Below are 22,397 nucleotides of genomic sequence, written 5' to 3'. Positions count from 1 at the left end.
CTAAAAGGTACTGTCCGGGTAGGAGGCTCATAAAAGTGTGCGAGAAGACAATTTAACCCTTTTTTCTAGGTCAATAACATGCATGTTGGAAACCGAACATATATTTAATAAAGGGAAAATCGAGATATATACCTTGTTTTTGTGATTTTGTTTACTGAAATGTGTTGCAAAGAGAAAAATAAACCCAAAAATGGGGAGGAAATTTTTAAGACTCAAAATATGTAGAGCAAACCAATATGTGGGTTTCTGAAACAATAATGTAACAATAATAATAATAAGATAGTATAATATCTGGAGGCATTATGGTAAGATAGACGTTTTATTAATAAATCAAGGCACGTGATGGAGTACAAATTTTCACATTTTAACTAGATCTCGATCTCGACCAAGATGGCTCGACAAAAAATCTTTTAACAAGTTTTTAAAAAAAGTGCTTTTTGGAAATATGAAAATTGTATAATTTTTGCAATTTCCCCAAATTAATTAAAGAGATCATTAATAAATAACTAAAAACAACAGGCAGATTCAAGTTCATAACTTATTCATGTTCCATCACTAATGCATGGCCATTACAACATACCAATTGTTAATGATCTTGAAGGCTTCTTTCTTGACGTAGCCTTCTTGATACCTGAAAATAAACACCTTAAAGATCCAACAACGTCATCTTACAAACAACTTCCTAACTCTGATTCACAAAAGCAGTCAGAGTACGCAGTCTTGCAAAAAATAATCAAATCTATTTCTATACATAACTCAGGACCAAGTATGAACATGGACTATCCAAACCGACCCTGTTTAAGCCATATTCTTTGAAAGTTTTCCTAAAAAACTCAAGCGTGTCCAACAAACAAGACCCTTCAACTTCAAGCTCTGCCCTGCATCAACTATAGTCTCCTCAATAATTTTTGCATCTTCAGCTTCAAGTTCCATAGAGCATAAAAAAGGGAGATTTCTTAACTGCTTGCTTCAAGAATGGACATATCACATGTATATGACTTGATAATACCAGAGTCTCACTTTAATGAATCTATAAAAAGTCTTCACCAGAAGAAAATGGAGGGGACAGTATAGAGAGAGAACACATGGACCAGCAAAAGAAAGAAATGAAACTTACTGTGTTGTTAGCACTGGCACTCCATGGTAATAAGATTAGTAAATTACCTGTTTCAAAATAAATAAATAAATATGACCTGTTAAGTTTATAAACATCACTCTTCCATATAACTTTTTTTTATTCCCTTCCTATCGATGTTTTTCAGATAATAAGCCAATTTTTTGAAAACTATAAAGTATTTTTCAAAAACTTATTGTTTTTAGAATTTGACTAAGAATTTAAATTTTAAGAAATGTGAAAACTATACTAAAAAATTTAGAGAAAACAAGCATAAATTTCAAAAACAGAAAACTAAAGACAAAATCATTATCAAATGAAGCCTAAATAAACAAGTCAACGAAGAAGCAAGATTTCGACAAATAAGAACAGAACGGGTATTAATTATGAACTTCAAACAAAAAGATAGTTTCAACCGATAAAAAAGTTATAGGACTTCCCAACTGATAGCACCTAAAATGTGCTATCTTACCCAACTTAACTCAGATTCATTGTGTGATTTAATATGTTTAATTGATGATTTCATAAGTTTCAAGTACTGGAGAGGTAGATTTGAGCATTTGGAAGAAAACCAAGCTAAAATGGAGCATTTGAAGCCTAAAAGGAGCATCTAGGTCAAAGTGCATCAAAATTACGAATTTGCCATTGAAGGACCTAGCGCCGCGATGCTAATGGAAGGCGTTGAAGGAAGAAGCTATGCAAAGGGTATGGACTGCAGCACCATTATATATGGAAACCGTCACACTTGCATTCTTTAACATAGCACCGTGGTGCCATTCCACAACTGACTTGCAATGAAGATTTTGACATCGGGATTCGAGATTCGAGATTCGAGATTCATTGATTGACTAGGCCCTAAACATCGATTTAGAGGTTTGTTGGCACTTTGTTTACAGATTTTGTGAGATTTTGATAAAATGTTTACAGGTTTCTCTAGTTTCATTGTTTTTTACTCCCTTCTTGAATTTCTAGGATGAGTACGTTAGGTGTATTAAATTGACAATTTATGTTCATGATGCTTGCTTTAAGTGTGCTCTTCATTCAATTGTCAACTATCCCGAGACAAAGGAAAGCTGACTAAGAAAGCAAACTTTTAGGCCGCACGATGTAAAGGTAAAAATTTTATATTTAAAATTTAACCCCGTGACGGTATTAGAGCATCGTTGAACACTTAACACTTGTTCGAGTTGCTTCACTACGTAGAATGCAATGGGTGAAATGCTGATTTCTTTTGATTGTCTTTCTACAGATGGACAATTCAATGGAGTCAACAATATCAAAGTTGGATCAGGAATTCAACCAACCAAAAGGCAGATTCATGAGTGTGTTGAGAGAGCACCGGAGCGTAATCTGCTCGACTCATTCAAAAACTGCAAAACGAGAAGCCATAAGCATCAGATCAAGACTTTTGAGTCATCACTTGATCGAGGTAACTGCATCTTTCATTTCACTGGAGGATTTGTTGCTAAAAGTGCAAGAGCAAGTGGCAGCGTGTTGGAGAGGTGGAGATTTTCGAAGAGTTCGCAAATCCATCTCCTGTGCACGTACAAGAAACTCTACAAGAAGAACATGTCTTAAGTACCAGAGCTTAGGCAGAAGCAAAAAAGTAACACTTCTGAGATATCGCATCCAGATGATGAAGAAATGGAGGACCCCGAAATGGATCCTAAAGAGAACATGTTCGAGGCTATGTTCACATTTAGCGAGTGTCGACCATCTAACTTTATCCATTCTGCAACAGAGTGTCCAGGAAAGGCAGCTCCAAGATTCTACTATGGAGGAAACAATCTACTCCACCCCTAACTGAAAGGAGTTGTATAGCCTTGGGGCTCTTCTTCATTACCGTAATATAAGAAATAGTAATGAGATACCTTATACATTGGTATCAAAGCCGTCATCCTGGAAAAAATCGAGAACATGGCCCAAAAACAAATTGAAGAAAGGTTGGAATCAACTGATCAAGAGTTGTTGAGCATTAAGTGCAGTGTAGAGAAGTTAAAAGTATAGAAGAGGGAATGGCTTCATTAACAGAAACAGATGCATCTTTGGCCCCCGAAATGGAGTTCATGAGAGGTAACTTATGCGTGTCTGAAGGAGTGCCTCTAAAACGAAGAAGATGACTAGAGATGAGAGGGATAAAGGAGACGAGGAAGGAGAACAGTCCCCGTAAAAGACAGGAAGAAAATGGCAATCATAGTAAGTTCAAAAAGGAGCAAATGCCAGTGTTCGGAGAAAAATTTTGTGGGGTTTCCTTTGTGGAATTTGCAAGAGGGTAGCCCTCTCGAAAGTTAGGTTATCTTGTAACTTTTCTTCAGATATTACCACATATTTTCATGAATTTCCATATTGAGTGTTCTTGAGTTTTCTGTGTGTTCTTGAGTGTTCCCTACCTGCAACCTCAAGTAGCCAAAAGGATACACAATCCAACACCAAAATACTCGAACCCAACCTAAACAAACACCAATCATCAATAAAAAAAATGGCATCACAGAAGCATGAGAATACTCAAACTTAGCTACCAATTTCCAAAACGGAAAATAACTCAACTAGAGGAAGGCATTTATATCACCATCTTTAATTTAAGGTCCAATCCAGTAAGACAAAATTAGAACTTTTTTGGCCCGATCAGCCCAGAAATGAATTCTCACCTATTTCCTAATGAAGCACATACTACTTTAACAAAGATCTTTCTAATTCCCATCAAGAATCTGTTTTAGTTTCCTATTGGCACGAAAATAGTTAAGAGGTGGAAGCAATACCATCAAGTATCAACTGGTTGTGGCAATCCCTTGCAAGTGATCAGAGTCCTTAATTAATGGCTCAGTGCTTTCAGGATCACGTTGAAATGAAACCCTTGATGCCTTGATATGATATAATACAAAATGTTGATAGAAGAAAATCAGATCAAACCCTATAGAGACCTGCAGCACAGTCTAGATGTAGTAAGCATATAATGCAAACGAAAATTACACGAAAAGGTTTAAATGCCATATTTGGCTCCTAAATGATATCATCAGCGATAACAAGGAATTAGAATTCTACAAGAGAGAGAGATCATACCAAAGCTAGCAAGGGCTTCCCTATGTTTCCAAAAAAGTTCACCCAAGAACCTGGAAAGAATCTGATGTCAAAATCTAGATGGAATTTAGGATAACAATACCAAGTATCAATTATTTAGTCCATCAAACTTAATATTTGGTTAAAAAAATACGTCTGGTCCATCAACTTCTTAGCATGTAAGAGACTGAGTCCATGTACCTTAAAGTTTGTGATAATTTAATCCATAAACTTTAATATACAGTTCAAAATTCGTAGCAATCTAGTTTTAGCTGCATGAAAAATCCAGTCAAGGTGCAAGGAATTTGTTAAAAATAGAGAATAGGGAAGAGAAGAATAACAAGATTACGTGGAAACCCTAGTGCAAGGAGAAAAACCACGATATGAAGTCTTTTCTTATTTGTTTTTAAAACTGATACACTAAATACATAGAGACTCACTGTATAAATAGATAGTAGGAAACCCTAGGGGTCTTACACAATTACATAAATGCCCCTAGGTTAAAAACCCTATTTCCAACACTCCCCTCAAGTTGGTGCATAGATATCAACAAGCCCCAACTTGCTTACACAATAATTAAAATTTTGTCTCAATAACCCTTTTGTAAGTACATCGGCAACTTGTTGATTCGAAGGAATATAAGGGATGCATATGTTTCCACTGTCCAACCTCTCCTTAATTTAGTGTCTGTCTATCTCCACGTGTTTAGTTTTGTCATGTTGAACTGGGTTGTTTGCAATACTGATGACAGCTTTATTATCACAAAATAATTTCATTGGAAACTCATTATCTTGCTGGAGATCTGATAATACTTTCTTCAACCAGATTTCTTCACAAATCCCTAGACTCATGGCCCAATACTCTGCCTCAGCACTACTTCTAGCAACAACTCCGTGTTTTTTTACTTCTCCAGGCAACTAGATTTCCCCAGACAAACGTACAATATCCAGACATAGATCTTCTATCAACAACAGACCCTGCCCAGTCAGAATCAGTGTAAGCTTCAACAGATCGTTTATCGGTTTTCCTGTACATTAGGCCTTTACCAAGAGTTCCTTTTAGATACCGAAGAATACGTTCAACTGCTATCATATGATCCTCACAAGGAGCTTGCATGAATTGACTCAACACTTACTGCATAAGAAATATTTGGTCTTGTGTGAGACAAGTATATCAACTCCCCAACTAACCGCTGATACCTTTCTTTATTAATAAGAATTCCATCATTCTTATCACCGATTTTCACATTGTATACTAATGGCGTGTCAACAGGTTTACACCCAGTCATACCTGTTTTCTTTAGCAAGTCCAGTGTATATTTTCGTTGAGAAACTGATATACCCTCTTTTGAGCGAGCCACTTCCATTCCCAGAAAGTATCTTAACTTCCCAAGGTCTTTAATTTCAAACTCTCTAGCCATCTCTGTTTTTAGTCTTGTGACTTCTACATCATCATCCCCAGATAAAATAATGTCATCAACATAGACAATAAGAACAGCTATTTTCCCTGATGTTGATCTTCTTATAAAAAGAGTGTGATCGGAATGTCCTTGAACATATCCCTGTGCTTTCACAAACGTCGTGAACCTATCAAACCAGGCCCTTGGAGACTGTTTCAATCCGTATAGTGATTTCCTCAATCTACACACTTTATTTTTAAATTGACTCTTGAACCCGAGAGGGGGACTCATATAGACTTCCTCCTCGAGTTCCCCGTTCAAAAACGCATTTTTAACATCAAGCTGGTGTAGGGGTCAATCTTTATTCACAGCTACTGACAGAAGCACTCGGATCGTGTTAAGTTTAGCCACAGGTGAAAACGTCTCAGAATAATCCACTCCATATGTTTGGGTGAAGCCTCTTGCAACAAGTCTAGCCTTGTATCGGTCAATCATCCCATCTGACTTGTACTTTATAGTAAACACCCATCTGACTTGTACTTTTATAGTAAACACCCATTTACATCCTACTGTTTTGTGCCCTTCAAGCAAAGTCATCGATTCCCAGGTTTTATTCTTTTCCAGAGCCCTTATTTCTTCCATAACAGCAGACCGCCATTCTGGTTTTTTCATTGCAACACTTATGTTATCTGGAACCACCTCAGTGTCTAAGCTAGTAGTAAAAGCCTTGAACTCGGATGTCAGATTACTATATGTCATGTAACTATGCATAGGATATTTAGTACATGAACGGGTACCTTTCCTCAGGGCTATAGGAAGATCAAGTGACGCATCACGTTCTTTCACCTCTTCAGGCTTCTCACCATGTATCAGAAACTTCAGTAGTATCTTCCACATCATCATTAGCACGGACCATTTCATCCTCTGTAGCTTCAATCATTTCATCCTCTACAATTTCCCTTTCTATCACTCTCTTAGTATCATTGCTCCCTTCCCCCTTGTCATGCCTGCCTTCATCATTCTCCATACATAAATCAACATCATTAGGAATATACGTACCTGGACCTGATGACAGTTCTGACTCCTGCACTGGAGCCGACAGTTCTGGTTCAACAAGTGACACTGCTTCTTTCCTGAGATTCTTCCTGTAGTATGTTTTCCAAGGAACTTGATTGGTAGGAAGAACTAGACTATCATGCTCAGGACTAGGTTTAGACAAGGTTTGAAAGGGCGCTGACTCTAAAGGAATAGCATAAGATGACCAATTAGTCTCTTCATTTATGTTCTCCCCCTGAAGATGATTAACAGGGAAGAACGATTGATCCTCGAGAAAGGTGACATCCATAGAGTCATAGTATTTTCGAGATGATGGGTGATAGCACTTATATCCACGTTGATGGAGTGGATATTCAACAAAGACACACTTCTGAGCACGAGGAGTAAATTGCGTGCGGTTTGGACCATGGGAGTGAACAAAAGCAACACAACCAAAAACCCAAAGAGAAACATCAGAAATCAACCGAGTAGTAGGGAAAGACTCTTTAAGCAATTCTAAAGGGGTATGAAGATTAAGAATACGAGAGGGCATCCGATTAATGAGGTGAGCAGCAGTAAGAACTGCATCTCCCCAGAGGTATGACGGAAGGGTGGCGGATAACATAAGAGATCGGGCTACTTCAACCAGATGCCGATTTTTACGCTCAGCTACTCCATTTTGTTGCGGAGTGTAAGCACATGAGCTCTGGTGAACAATACCTTTAGAGTCGAGAAATTCTCTGAAAGAGGCATTAAAGAATTCTCGCCCATTATAACTTCTTAAAATCCCAATCTTTGTTTTAAATTGAGTTTCGACAATTGTGTAAAACTGTTGGAAAATAGGGGACACTTAAGATTTATCAGTGAGCAGGAAAACCCAGGTGAGACGGGTGTGATGATCTATAAACGTGACAAACCACCGTTTTCCCATGGAAGTAGTAACCGGTGCGGGACCCCATACATCACTATGAACAAGAGAAAAAGGACTTGAGGGTTTATAAGGTTGAGAATGGAAAGAAACACGATGTTGCTTGGCACGAATACAAACATCACAATTAAAAGAAGAAGTACTAGCATTACGAAATAAATGAGGAAATAAATATTTCATATATTGAAAATTCGGATGTCCTAAGCGAAAATGCCCTAACATAACATCATTTGTTAGAAATTTAAAGACATAAACCCCGATTGGTGATCATTCCTAGAGGAAGTCTCGTCAGAAAGGAAGTAGAGTCCCCTATCGTGCCAGGTAGTGCCAATCGTTATCCCCGATTTCAGATCCTGAAATAAAACTGAATCTGATGAGAAAATCACTTTACACCTCAAATCTCTTGTTAGTTGACTGACAGATAACAGATTATATGATATTTTAGGCACATGTAAGGTATCACGTAGAATTAAACCATGAAATGGAGAGATATTGCCCTTTCCTGCAACAGGGGCAAAAGACCCGCCGCAATTCGAATCCTCTCATTACTAGCACTCGGATTATATGACATAAATAACTCTGAGGAACTCGTAAGGTGATCAGTAGCCCTTGAATCCACAATCCATGGTTTCTTACCATTCACACTAATTAGGTCAAAAAGAAGGACAATTACCTGACTATGCAATTGCACTCACCCCAACTATACTCGAGCTGTGTTTACCGTCACTAGGAGATTTCTTCTGAGTTTGGTCATCTACTGAATCACTTGCCAGGGCACGACTAGTATTAGATTTTTCATGAGACTGTCGTCGCCTGCTATTTGGGGGCTTCCCGTGTAATTTCCAACATTGATCCTTCGTATGCCAAAGCTTTTTACAATGTTCACAAACGGGAGGAGGTTTCTTATCACCATCAGTACCGGACGGCTTGGCAACGAAAGCGGCTGCATCAGTAGTTGAGGTGGTATTATTCATGGCACACGACCAATCTTCTTCCAGCCATATTTCAGAACAGACTTCTCGAAGTGAAGGAATCGGGCGCTGGCCCAAGATCTAACTACGAACCCCATCAAACTTTAAAATAAGAGGTAACATCCATAGACCCTTGCTTGGATTCATGAACCTGTTTATGGAGTGTATATAGCCGAGAGGCATTCTGTCGTTTAGAATATAAATCTTGCGTCGCCTCCCAGATATCCTTGGTTGTGGCAGCATATAATAGCGGTCTTCCTATCTGGGGTTCCATACTGTTTACCAAGACAGACTGTAGCAACGAATCTTCTCCTTTCCAAATTCGTTCTTGTGGATCACCTGGGGCTGGCTTTGGAATTTCCACTGTCAAATATCCAAACTTGTGACGCCCTTCCAAGGCCATCCGGATAGATTGAGACCAAGAGAAATAGTTCTGGCCATTTAATTTTTCTCCGACGATAAATCCTGCAGAATTACCCATCGAACCAGATAAGTAGGAAACGTTAGGCACTATAGGTAATTAGTTTATCGGATTTTCTGAATAAACCGGTTAAGGATTTGCATCGAGCATCATATCCAAATCAGAAATCTGCTGTTGCAGGTAAGCCAACCGTTGTCTCACATCGTCTGGTCTGGATAACGAGCTGAACCACAATTGATTGGAACAGATGCTGGTTGCTTGGGCTGCTCGAGACCTCGGCTGTTGGATGTGAAAAAACCATCGGGTCGGCTGTTGAAGGAAACCGGATCACTGGGTCGGGCTGGATGGGCTGAAAGTGGATCGGCTAGCGCAAAAAAATGGACAGATGAGCTCTCGGGTCGGGCCAACCATGGGTCGAATCGCGGGTCTGAATTAAAAGCTGCGTTCTCGAGTTGGGCTAGCCTTGGGTCGGACCGGTTCGGGTCGAAATTAAAATCAAAATACCGGGTCTGGCTGGTCTGCCCTAGTTCAACCCGAACTGGTCCAGTTTGCTCCAGACCGGTACTAACCCTAATCAAATCATCACTCCTCTGCTCTTCACCTCCGACGCTGCTCACTCTGCCCTGATAGCTCCGATCGACGGTCAACATATCCTCGCGGCCAGCCTGTTCACGTCCAAGACCGCCGACTCTGCCGTGACCGCCGCCGACTCTGCCATGATCATGATAGCTCCGATCGTGAATCGTTGGTTCCTTGCGGCCGACTCCAGCTCCGATCGAATTCTGACTGGTTCCGAAATAGTGATACCCGATTGGCTAAGGGCGATTTCCAAGGATTGTACCTGAACGGCAGATATTAATTCCAGTAGGGCATCCTGAAAACATTCCTTTACCGCTGCTCGGATTGCCGTTCTCATGTCAAAACTTGAAAACCCATCAATAGAGGAGGATTGAGGTTGATTCTCTTCCATAATGGCTAAGTTTTCGTCACCACGCTCTGATACCATGTTAAAAATAGAGAATAGGGAAGAGAAGAACAACAGGATTACGTGGAAACCCTAGTGCAGGGAGAAAAACCACGATATAAAGTCTTTTCTTATTTGTTTTTAAAACTGATACACTAAATACACAGGGACTCACTGTATAAATAGACAGTAGGAAACCCTAGGGGTCTTACACAATTACATAAATGCCCCTAGGTTAAAAACCCTATTTCCAACAGAATTAAATCAAAACAAGCTAATATTAAAAAATTAAAACATTACAAATTTTAAATTTCAGGAATTTAATTTTTATCTGCTAAACTTCAAATGGATAAAATCATTACTTCAATAAAATGATGAAAGTATCAGGCCAAATATGTTTATTTAACCCTATAGTACAGTTAACAAAAGAACATAGATAAATATTTTTTTGGAAGAGACAAATTTTATTGAAGAATGAAACAAAAGGAGCAATAGCTCTAAACACCAATTTTTTAGATGATCAACTTTCATTGAGAAAAAATGAATGAATACAAATGCATCGAAAAAGACAAGCCCTAAAAAGGAAACCCTATTCAAGGAAATGGCTCTAATTGTGCAAAATAGAACCCATAGAACAATTACAAAAGCTCTTTAAAATCGAAATCCCAAGAGAAACATGAAATCTAACAAAGGACGACACATCCTCAGGATCCCTCTTCAAACTTCTAAAAATTCTACCATTTCTCTTCCCAAAGATCTCACAAAATTGCAAACACCCCAAGAAACCATAAGAACCGGTCCTAATCGCAAAAAGGCGGATTGAGGAGACATGAAGGCTTTCTAATTGAAAAGCAATTAAGAAAGACTAAAAACGGAGAAAGAAGAATAACGTTTACACAAATAAAGGTTATACTGATAAATATGAATGTTGCATATAATAGGAACACGTTCAAAATAGTTTCTTGTAAACTCATCCTAGCCTTGGGATGAACAACCATATTAAAATCATAAGCTTGGTGTATTTTGCATTTATCTTGTGATAGATTAATATGTCATATGATTTAAACATTAAATTCACTTTTTCATAATAAAATTATACGGTTGAAATAAAATATGGCTCTCAATACCAAGCTAAGCATAAATATAAATTACGATAAAAGTATTTGGAATATGTTTTGTTAAAAACCATTAGACGACCTTGGTCAATTGATTGCACACTCATCTGAGCCAAAGTTCCCACTCCTCCAGTGAAGTCAAGAACTATATTACCAATGCTAAATCCCACTGTACTCTTTCTGGTGAAGTTCAAAAACGCCTGTATGTAAATCACAGAGACTTCATGAAATGCAAGCTTCTTTGTTCTTCATATGCAAATTTATATCAGTAGCATACATATGCACAAATTGTTCTCTCAAATCACTTTACAAGTTAAAAGAGCAACATGGTCATGATGCGTACGTTTGGTTAGCTAAATAATCCCATGACTCACCGGGCTAGATAATTCTATGAGCTATCAACTTACTTGGGGTTGGACATTTCTTGTAGTGTTGGAGATCTCAAATGTATGCAAACTTTGTGCCTTTCCAGGGAGATGACTAAATGTAAATTTTATTTTCATATACTCGGCCTTTCTGTTACCATACAAGAATACATTAAAACATTTAATCTTGTTCTACTACTTTTTAATACATTGATCCATTAGTTTTTACCAAAACTAAGCATAACTAATGGAAACTGGATCAATGTCAAAGAATTTAGCTATCAGAGATGAAAACTGTTAATTAAAAAGATATGAACATAAGTGTGAATTGTGCCAAACTTTTTCTCCATTACCTTCTCTTTGTTCTCATCTACAAGACCACACACATGAAAATTAATTTGAAATGTGTAACTTATTGTGGAGAGAAAAAAAAAACATTATCAATAAAAAGGTTAGTATATATATCAAGTTGAGTCGGTTTCTTACAAAAGAATATATAAATTAAGTTGAATCATGGAAAAAGTTAGTATATATATCATGAAGAACTAAATGTGTGGTTTAGCCTACTTTCTACTGGGCAGAAAGCCAAACCTGAGGAGAGTATTTGATGAATGTCATAAAAACTTGAATTGAACTGCAACACATTGACAATGATCCTCACTGAATTATTAGGAAATCAACCAACATAGCTTCACAATATTTTAAGAGATGGGGAAATGATTTACTTGAATATGGAGACGAGCCAAAGCCATGAATGGGTTGGCAGAGCCATAAAAAAGCAGGCTGCTGCGAAGAACCATACTGCAACAAAGATAGCAATGGATGTCTTCGAGACTTTCTGGTTGCCACGCTGCACCAAAATCCAATCAATAGAATGCAAAATAGTTACCCGTATTGAACCAAAACAAGATACAAATCCAAAAGAGAACAAACCACTAACGTCAAAAAATACAATTTGAACTGAAACGACGGAGATCAATAAAATCGAGTGAAAGGGGAAAAACACATCGCTTAAAGCCACCGGTATCATCTGCAAGAAGCAATGAAATCTGTTCAGATTCAATGTAACGCAAATGCCTTCAACACAACAGCACAATCATAAAACCATATCATTCTTCTTCCTTTTCCCTTTGCTATAATGCTAAAATTTCTCGAGAAATCAACGCATGTTTGCAGATATGTAAATCAAAATAAGAGTTGCTTCAATCCGAATTCATCAATTTGCAGCAAACCCCTACAAACTACGGATTATTTATCATGGTAACTTATTGGGGTTCAAATCATCAGTCTCAAATGAGGTCCATTACAATCGAGGTAATTGATAAGTAACAAAACTAAACCCAAAGTAGAACCCAAGTAAAAGACCTCGTCCATGGCTATATTTCTCCAAGTAATGCATGACGCAAAGCAGAGTAAACATGACGATTGTTTCGTCAAACTCAGAATCTCGTAACCAGGAGCTCAATCCTACAACAAATTGGGGGAAAGAAAGGTGAGCGGACATGGAAATCGAGCTCCGGAAATTCGGAATTACCTTATGAGGATAAGAAAGCACGCGGGAAGTAATTTTTATTCTAGGGTTTCATCGATTTTCCTTTTGTTTCGAAGTTTTAATTTCTGGATTTGCAGCAAATTTCCAGCAATTGAACGTCGTCAATCCCCGCAGTTGGCAAATGGGTATAGTGAAACTGAATTCCATTTCCAGGAAGCCATAGCCATCTCTTTCTCCCTCTAAATCAGCTTCAGCAGCGAGGAGAGATGATTGTAATTTGTGAGTTTGGGATCTCCAAGGCAGCGTAGCCATGAAGTGGTCACGATGAAGGCTGCTTCAAATGCTGTTTGTAAACTTAATTAAAAGACCCAATCTCTATGAACTATATCAATCATTCCCCACTTTAAAAGTTTTTTTTTTACATTTTACTTCATTTTCAGGTAATTCCAAAATTACCCTTATTTCTCTTTTATTCTTCTTGATGCAACCAACTTCCACAAATCCACATAAACAGTTTTGGTCGTCGTCTTCTTTCCTTCTTATTCTAGGAGAGAAAAGGGAGCAAGGGAGCAAGAATGCTAGAGCGAGAATAAGAAGACAAAAGAACCCGATACGCTTGTATGGAGTTTCTTTTTATAATTTCACTCAAATTTGATATCATTGAAATCTAATGAAATATCATTTTCAGAAACTTGAGCAAATTCCATTTCCTCCTCAAATTAGATCATCATTCGATATTTTGGGACTGAAATTATGTTTTCTTTATTTGGTTTGATAAAAATATAAAAATAAAAAAGTTTAGGTTGTATTAATTATTTTTTCCATTTATAATTTTTTTTAATTAAATTAAACAAAGAACACATTAACTGAAATAAATTTTAAAAACATAGACCTTAACTGAAAACATGGACAAAAAATTCGGCTTAGAATTTTGAACTTTTGGAAATAACTTTTGGTTTAAGAGGTTGAAAAGAACGTTGCAGATGGTTGGTGAAAATTTGAGGAAGGGTCATCCTAAGACCCTAAAAAACAAATTTAAAAAAAATGGGTCCATAAATGAAAATGGAAAAGCCCATTTCCATCAATTATAGTGTTTTCACATAATCAAGAATTTGCTAAATTTGTTTTTCTAAAAAAAGCTTGAAATTTTGTCTCCCTTTTCAAAAATAAATAAATAAATATTTTTATACTTTCAAAAATTACAATATTACAATTATAATTCATAAATAATTTAAAATTATGTATGGAATAGTTCTTCACAGAATATAAATCTTTTGGAATTTAAGACTTAAAATGATGTGGTAATGATCTAGAATAGAAATTTAAATTGTCACACTATTCTAAATCACCACCATATCATTTCAAATCCTAACTTTTGTTTGAAATTTTTGAAAAAATTTTGAAATGTTAAAGAAAAATTAAGAGTAATATTGAAACGTTTAAAATAATGAGGTACTTTTGAAACTTAAATCATGGTTCATGAGCACTTTTCATAATTTAGCCTTAAGAATAATATTTAATATGATTCTAAGTCCTAGTTTGATAAACGATATTATAACTTATAAGATTCTCAATTTTAGTTGTTTAACATGTAGACCTCAGCTTTCAAATTTATTAAATTGTACCTAAGACCATGGTTTAAAATGTCGATGTCGATAGAAATAACGATGTCTTAATTTTACGAAAGTTCCGACAGAAATATTGAAAAAATGTATGATTTCGATAGATATTTTTGAAAAATTATAAAAACAAAAAGTTTAAACGAAATAAATTTAAATTAATAAGATGTATGATTTCGATAGATATTTTTGAAAAATTATAAAAACAAAAAGTTTAAACGAAATAAATTTAAATTAATAAATAAAACATTTTATAATTTTCAAATAAGTTAAAGTGTCTGTTATTTATATTATATTTATATTAAAAATATTTTGATACTTATTTTTTGTGTTTCATAGATTTTTCTATGAAATAATGGAAATATCGATTCACATCTCATGTCGATGTTAATCCATCAAAACATAGAAATATCAATGTGTTGTTGAAAATTTAATACGATGCCTAAGACATAAATAAGACTCGATTTTATTTATTAAAGCATATTTGAGCGTTTAGTTAAATGATGGGGTTTGGGTGCATAATTATTCTGTTTCAATGGGGTAATAAATTTCAGCTTTGAAGATATGTGGATAAAAAATGGATGATCAAGGAATCGCAGTGTATTGAAACAAAGAAATTGAAAGAAAGGAGAAGAAAAACCTGATCGTAGCCATATTTGTCGAAGTATTGCCTTTGAACAGTGGAGCTAAAGAATAGAGTAGCGTTGTAAATCAAATATGACGATTGTTTCGTGCAATTCAACATGACATAATCGAAGCTCAATCCTACAACACTACCAAATCAAAATCTCTTTAATTTTTTCACCGAAAAAGAATAAGAAAGAAGAGGATTGATTTCGATGAAGGTGGTTGAATTGATGATTAAAATTAGACTTGTTACCTTTTTCGTCGAAAATTCAAAATGACCTGTGGATACGAAGCAAGTGCCCAACATATGATGGAAATCCATCCTAAGACCTGATATATGATCTCCATTGAAATTGAATTCCATGAACCCATCTTTCTGTGTCTCTGAGATGAACTAATGGTGTGAGTGTGATGAGACTGACGTCTTTTGTACTATATTTTTCCTTTCAACTTCCTTTCAATCTGGACCATTCATTTTCTTTACATGGCCGACGTAGTGACATCATCCTTCAAGTCTAAAACGGTGTGTCCTACTTGAATATAATTTGGATATTTTAATTATAGAAATTTTAATAATAATATAAATTTGAGGATTTAATTTTTGTGGAGGGTCACATTTTTACCATTATTATAAATTTAAAATTTAATTTTAACCAACTTAAACATTGATTTTTATAACTAAAAATTTGAGAATATAATTATAACTATCACCATAATTGGTTTATATTAAAACAATTATCTACTTTATCTTTTTTATTTTAATTGATAAAGCAAATGTTCCCATTCTTATTTTAATTAATAAAGCAATTGTCCCATTTGATTTTTTTTATTTTAATTAACAAATCAATTGTCATACGTTATATATTTTTTTTAATTGATTAAGCAATTGTCCTACTTTATTTTTTTTTATTTTGATTGATAAAGTAATGGGTCTATTTTTTTTTATTTTAATTGATAAAGAAATGGGTCTACATTTTTTTTTTAATTGATAAAGCAATTGTCCTATCTTTCTTGCTTATGTTCCATTTTGTTGGGTGTCTGATTATTTAATTTCATCAATAAATATAATATTCTATTTTGTAGGGAAATTTAAATATTTAATTGTTAAGGTTCTGTTTGCTAAACATTTTGTTTTTAAAAATTAAGTTTATGGACACTACTTCCACATCCAAATTTCTTCCTTTGTTATCTACTTTTCATCAATGGTTTAAAAAACCAAACTAAATTTTGAGAACTAAAAAAAATTATTTTCCAAAAGTTATTTTTGCTTTTGAAATTTGACTAAGAATTCAATCATTGTACTTAAGAAAGATGAAAAACTTTATAAAAATGTAAATGAAATAAGCTTAATTTTCAAAAACAAAAACAAAAACAAAAAACCAAATTGTTATAAAAAGGGCATAAATAATAAATATGCATTCCAATCCTTCTCCATTTAGTAGGCATATAGTGTAAGCTTTCAAATCTTGGATCAACTCCCCTTATATAAATCTGGCTGGAAAGAGATACACTTTAGCTTAAAGGACCTAAGATTGAACTTAGAAAAAAATAAAACAAAGTGTTGGATAGGGTTGAACTCCACCTATGCCGCATGCATGGAACAATTAATTGAAACGTATTTGGATACTTCCTACTCAGTGGTTAGTTTATATTTGTTTAAATTGGTTTCTATAAAAGTAATTTGTTAGCCCTTCTTTCCTAATTAGTTACGCTTAAATTTCACTTAATTAGAATTAGAAATTGAGTGGAATTAATTAAGTGGAGGTTGGGAAAAATTGGGTCTTAGAAGTTGGGAGTAACTTTGGATATAAATTATTCGAGTGGAATTAATTAGGATAAATTAAAAAAGAATTGATTGATATAAAATAGGATAGAAATTAAGTTAGGAGAAAATTAGACTAAGTGTTTGGAAGTTAGATGGAGGTGGCTAAGTTTAGGTAGGTGTGGAAATGAAGTTGTTTTAGGTTAAAGACACTTCACTCATGAGAAGTAGGGGTGGAAGACTTAAATGTGGGCTGAGGACACCTCAAGGAGGTGCTAGAAGAAGGGTATGCATGAGGGAAAGGAGGAGGTAGCAAAGTGATGGAAGTAGAAGGTGGATGAAGATTAATTTAATTAAGGACGCTTCACCCCTTTGAAGTAGGAGGTGGGGGGATTATTTTTGGATTAAAGACACCTAAAAAAGGAGATGGAAGATGGTTTTGCATGTTGAAGCCATGTGGAAAGAGAGAAGCAGAAGTTGCCAGCATATTACTTAGGGTGGTGCATGTTGAGTTATGTATAAAAGGGAGAAAGAAGGGGTTAGTTCTTCCAAACTACTCATGCAAATTCAAAAAATCTTGAGCTAAATTGAAGAACAAGGAGTGAGGATGCCAATCATGGGATACTGTTAAAGATTGAGGCTGGAAAGATTGAAAAAACTTGAAGAAATCTGAGGGTGGTCGGTGAAAAAGGCAAAACTAGACAACGTTGATTTATAGGGTTATTTAGGGTATTTTCAATGGGTTTCAAATCCCCAAAAATTAAGGTTAGTAAGTTCAAAGGTCCCTCTTAGTTCTATAAAAGTTATTTGAAGTGATGTGGCTAAATTTTATAAAATTATAAAAGGTTGCTGAAAAATCAGGGTCAAGGAAGATAGCCCAGGGTGCCTAATGTAGACACCAAACCTCATGCACATGCCACTCACCCTGCACACCCACGACCACCCACGTGCACACACGTCCCGTCCGTGCATGCACCCTATGCCCACATGCCCGCACTCAGCCCAACGCGCCCACAACCCCAGTGCCCATCAACCATGCCCGTGCGTGTACCCCAGTGCCCATTAGAATAAACTAGATTTTATTCTTGGATATATTTGAGAAAATTTGTGATCATATCTTTTACTAAGTTGATACATTTATCTATTGATGCTCGTGTTTTGGAACTTGAATTAATATTTCAATACTGTACTGTTGGCTTACATTTAAAATGATTTTCTAAATGTTTAAAAGAAAAACCTATCTTCGTATTAAAATACCACTCACTAGGCTTCTCAGCTCATTCTTTATGTTTTTATTCCCCCTCCCCTCCCCCCAGGTAGCGGAAGATGAGAGTTTCGGGTGCCACACAAAGTCGAGTTTTGCCACACTACAGGGCTAATTCTTTGTCTTAGTTGTTAATGATCTTGGGGTTTAGGTTGTATGCATTTTTTTTTTTTTTTGGAGTTTAAAATCATAAATTGGATGAACATTAAGTTTGTTTTTAATCAAATAAGAAATTGAGTTAAGTTGTTACTTAGTTATAAAAGTTAATTGTTAAAACAGGTTAAGGTGGACAATAAGTATCACAGGAAGATGATATATGTTGTCTTCACGTCCCCTTCTAAGTGAAAGAGGTAAATTTGGGAGGGGGCGTGACATATATACTCTATGCTCTTTAATGACGTTTGGTTAGTGGCCTAAAAAAAATGAAAATAAGGGTTTAATGAAAAATAGTGTTGTATTTCATATTTTATATGTTTATAGATTGCATTTTTTCAAACCAAAAATTCATTGAATCACACTAGATACAACCACTTCTAGTTTCCTCATTAAGAACAGAGGTAAGTCATATTAGGATAGGAAGTTCGAAAGCCACCTAAAAAGAAAAAACTTCTTCATCCAAAGTGGAATTAGAAGATTAAAAAAAAAATCAAAGCCTAAAGACTCTCCAAAGGAGATTTAGTATACAGGAGACTTAGTATACATTCACACCCTCCCTCAAACTCAAGTTGGTAAGGTAGGAATCAACTCGAGTTTGTTAAGTAGTTGGAGAAAACGACAGGAGGCAAAGCTTTGGTGAAAATTTCGGTGGGTTGCTCAGCGGTGGAAATAAAGCGTAAGAATAGAGTTTCGCTCAGGAGATGATGACGAACAAAGTGATAATCATTCTTAATATGCTTGGTGCATTCATGAAGACATCATTGTGAGCAATCTGAATGACACTACGATTGTCATAGTGAAGTATAGTGGCAGACGAATGAGGGACTCCCATATCAGTAAGAAGCCAACGAAGCCACAAGAGTTCTGACATAGCATTAACCAGAGCATGATATTCAGACTCCATACTAGAACGGGAAACAACGTTCTATTTCTTATTGCGTCAAGAAATGAGAGAATCACCAAGGTAGAAACAATAACTGGAGATAGAATGTCGGTCAGTAGAATCACTAGCCCAATCAGCATCAGAATAACCTGATAAAACCAGGGAAGACTAGGCAGAAAACCGAAGTCCATGCCCCAAAGTACCTTTGACATAACAGAGGACATGAAGAACAATAGTAAAATGAATGATCCGAGGGGTAGCCATGAACTGACTAACAATGTGAACAACATATACAATGTCAGGACGGGTGACTGTCAGATAAATAAGACTATCGACAAGTTGACGATAGAGACTGGCATCCTCAAGTAGAGTTCCATCAAACAGAGTCAAGTGAACATTGGGATCGAGTGGTGTTGGAGCTGTAGTAGAGTCAGTAATACCAGAACGCACTAAAAGATCCGAGGCATACTTTACTTGAGACAACGAATAACTGGCAAAGCTCAATGATACTTCAAGGGCAAGAAAGTAAGTGAACCCAAGTCCTTCATCTCAAAGTGTTCGCCAAGATAGCATTGTAGATCAAAGATAGCTTAAGGATCATCCCCAGTAATAATCATATCATCAACATATAGGAAAAGAAGAACAATACTATGAGTTGTCCGTCACGTAAATAGTGCTATGTCATGAGAACTGGACGTACATCCAAGTTGAATGATAGTGGAACTAAAAGTTGCAAACCAAGCTCGAGGGGTTTGTTTCAAACCATACAATGCTCATCGGAGGAGGCATACTTTCTGGGTTGGACAAGAGACACCTGGGGGGCGATTGCATGTATACTTTGTCACCATTAAGGAAGACATTCTTGATATCCATTTGAAAAAGTGGCCATTGTTTAGTTGCAGCAATTGCTAAGAGAAACCAAACAGATGTCATTCATGCCACAGATGCGAAGGTCTCTTTGTAATCGATCCCATACTCTTGATAATATCCTTTTGCTACCAATCGAGCTTTATAACGCTCAACAGAGTCGTCAAAGCGAGTCTTGATCTTGTAGACCTACTTGCAACCAATGAGTTTCTTTCCGAGGGGTAAATCTATTGAGATTGATGTCCTAAATCTCGTAGGGTTTAGTAGTTTATAAATACCTGTATGAACAAATATTTTGTGATGTAATAATATGAGATATTTTATTCACTTCAATCTTTGAAATATGGGATATTTTAGTTGCATTAACCACAAACCAATAAACTAAGATCTCTGGTTGTCGTTGTAACTTAAGCATGTATGTGATGACATACAAGTGGATCGTGCTTTAAGTGATAACCTAAATGGTCTGTAGTATATGGATAAAGGAGGGAAACCTTATCCTGATGACGCTATGAGTGTGGCCCACTTTGTAGATGTTACAAGTGTTGTAAAGTGCACAAATGGTATGATCCTGACCATTCATGTATTAGACATGCGAGCGGGATGCTTTATACAAAAGAGTTTGTATAAGACCGGATCACGAAATGTATAGTCTCGTTATATAACACCGTTCATGACAGAGACTTTCATTTCACTAGGATGACCATAGGTAGCATGACCTTAATCTTGAGTGAGTTGGGAACTCCTACCTATGAGGGCAATCCTTTGATTTGTATGGGTGCGAGTGGCCAGATCGCCGACTCAAACCTACCACTTTGGAGATTCGTCTAATTGAGGAGCTAGGAACTCAGCTACACAAGATGGAATTCATTGCTTCCCCGATTCAGGGGTAAGTAGATAAATTGCTCCCTTAAGGGCTGATTCTAGGACTTAAACAATGTGGCGCTACACCTTCTCTTGGCCCGAAAAGGATTACTCATAGTAGGACTATAATGTATTGTTCATTAGAGGAATCGGTAGTACTTAAGAAGTTAGATGTAACTACAGGGAAAAACGGTAAATTGGGCCGGCTGTACTTACGAGCGATTTGTGAAGGGTCATCGTACTGTTCATTAATTATATCCAATGGACACAGAAGTATATTTGTAACGCAAAGAGTGCAGCTATCGGTCTTTAGTGGAATGCTCAACAGTTAACGGATGGTGGATATCGTGATTAAAGAGTTTAGTCAGTTATTCACGTATCGTTAAAGCTTCAAACTATAGGTCCATAAGGTCCCCTTGGTAGCTCAATGGATTCATGTTGAGAATCAATTTTTGGGTTAGTTTGAAGTGTTAAAATTAACAAGAGAAAAATTGATTATATATGATATAATTAAATTGCATCAATTATATGAGATATAATTGACTTAATGTATTAGATACATTAATTGGAGGAATTATTATTAAATGTTATAAAGGATAAAAAGAACTATGGTTTATATATTGCATGAGATGTGATATTAAAACTATAGATTATGAATATATTATTTATTTGTAATTAAATCAATTATGAGATAATTGGTTTCGACTTTTTCTCCCAATAACCAACTTAGTGGGAAGTTGTGATCAGTTAAGGTAACCGATGGATAAAATGAAAATCATTTTCATTTTTTCATTATGCGACCATTAAGCGATTGATAATCGAACGCACAAAAGAAATAGCTATACAATAGCTTGAGAGTATAAATGATCATGCAATGAGTTTGCTATACAATAGACACTTGTTTTCTAAACGATCAAGTAATCGGTCTATATGATAGACTTTAGTAATCTTCCACTTAGTCGATCGTCTATACGATCTATCAATTCCTCCTACCCTCTATCAAATCCATACAGAGCCCATAACTCCTGGATTCTCACACCGAGAATACCAAGGTGTCAACCCCGTACTCCATTTTTCCTACATAAGTGAGTAATAAGCGTGTTAAGTAAAATTGTGAAAGAAGGTAAAGAAAGTAGGCAGATGGAGGAAGAAAATTCTAAGTGTTAGAAATACTTAGTCAAGGGTGAGTTTTAGATAATAAAACAAGTGAAAATTGGCTAAGTTTGGAAGCAAAGTGTAAGCATGCATTGATGGAGAAGTGTGGACGCATGGGGTTGCGTGTGTAGCGACCAAGGCTTGTAGAGGCTAAGTGTTGAAGGCAGGGATAAACTATGTGTTGGTACTAAGGATGAACGCATGAGTTGAAAGGCATGATGCATTCATAAGGCTTGTGGCAGCCTCAAGTATGTACGAGTAAAGGCGTTGAACGATCATGTAGCAGATGAGCGACACTATACGATTGGGTATGCGATCGTCTAGTAAGTGAACGACACT

The 22,397-nt window shown here is 36.1% G+C and overlaps 1 protein-coding gene and 1 long non-coding RNA gene across 18 annotated transcripts; both read right to left on the bottom strand.

Annotated features, from left to right (window-relative positions):
• Positions 1–524: 524 nt before the first annotated feature.
• On the bottom strand, positions 525–15,588 carry LOC120075124 (cystinosin homolog). Of its 17 annotated transcripts, none has more exons than XR_016523912.1 (11): positions 15,361–15,503; positions 15,121–15,253; positions 12,735–13,204; positions 12,310–12,399; positions 12,095–12,219; positions 11,961–12,003; positions 11,087–11,204; positions 4,175–4,224; positions 3,874–4,035; positions 1,118–1,164; positions 525–920 (listed from the first exon to the last, which is right to left on the bottom strand). XR_016523912.1 is itself a non-coding variant. In XM_090305980.1 (10 exons), exons 3-9 carry the CDS (start codon positions 12,741–12,743, stop codon positions 3,883–3,885), a joined length of 588 nt encoding a protein of 195 aa, XP_090162106.1. In that variant the 5' UTR covers positions 12,744–12,836; positions 15,121–15,166; positions 15,361–15,439; the 3' UTR covers positions 525–1,164; positions 3,874–3,882. The 17 variants fall into 17 exon arrangements, 14 of the variants coding, with proteins under 14 accessions (XP_090162106.1, XP_090162105.1, XP_090162103.1 ...); XR_016523916.1 differs by having other exon boundaries at positions 12,735–12,836; positions 15,361–15,431; XR_016523905.1 differs by lacking the exon at positions 12,735–13,204 and having other exon boundaries at positions 15,361–15,588.
• LOC150038511 (uncharacterized) lies at positions 7,694–8,344 on the bottom strand. Its single transcript, XR_016523921.1, has 2 exons — positions 8,207–8,344; positions 7,694–7,886 (listed from the first exon to the last, which is right to left on the bottom strand). It is a non-coding gene; the product is annotated as an uncharacterized LOC150038511 (long non-coding RNA).
• Positions 15,589–22,397: the final 6,809 nt, after the last annotated feature.

Source organism: Benincasa hispida, chromosome 1 (genome assembly GCF_027475165.1).
Source record: "Benincasa hispida cultivar pf3 chromosome 1, pf3_genome.v1.1, whole genome shotgun sequence".
NCBI lineage: Eukaryota > Viridiplantae > Streptophyta > Magnoliopsida > Cucurbitales > Cucurbitaceae > Benincasa > Benincasa hispida.
Note: the sequence above shows the minus strand (reverse complement) of the source record. Positions and strands in the feature narration are given on the sequence as shown.

What these genes read in the sequence shown, in the direction of transcription:
- LOC120075124 (XM_039028332.2), bottom strand. Translation starts at nt 15,479, where the DNA reads ATGGGTTCATGGAATTCAATTTCAATGGAGATCATATATCAGGTCTTA. An exon ending in TTCAAATTGTATTTTTTGAC is followed by an intron (nt 12,220 to 12,309) that starts GTTAGTGGTTTG and finishes ATTTTGGTGCAG; the next exon opens with CGTGGCAACCAGAAAGTCTC. An exon ending in GGAAGCCCTTGCTAGCTTTG is followed by an intron (nt 4,036 to 4,174) that starts GTATGATCTCTC and finishes ACTGTGCTGCAG; the next exon opens with GTCTCTATAGGGTTTGATCT.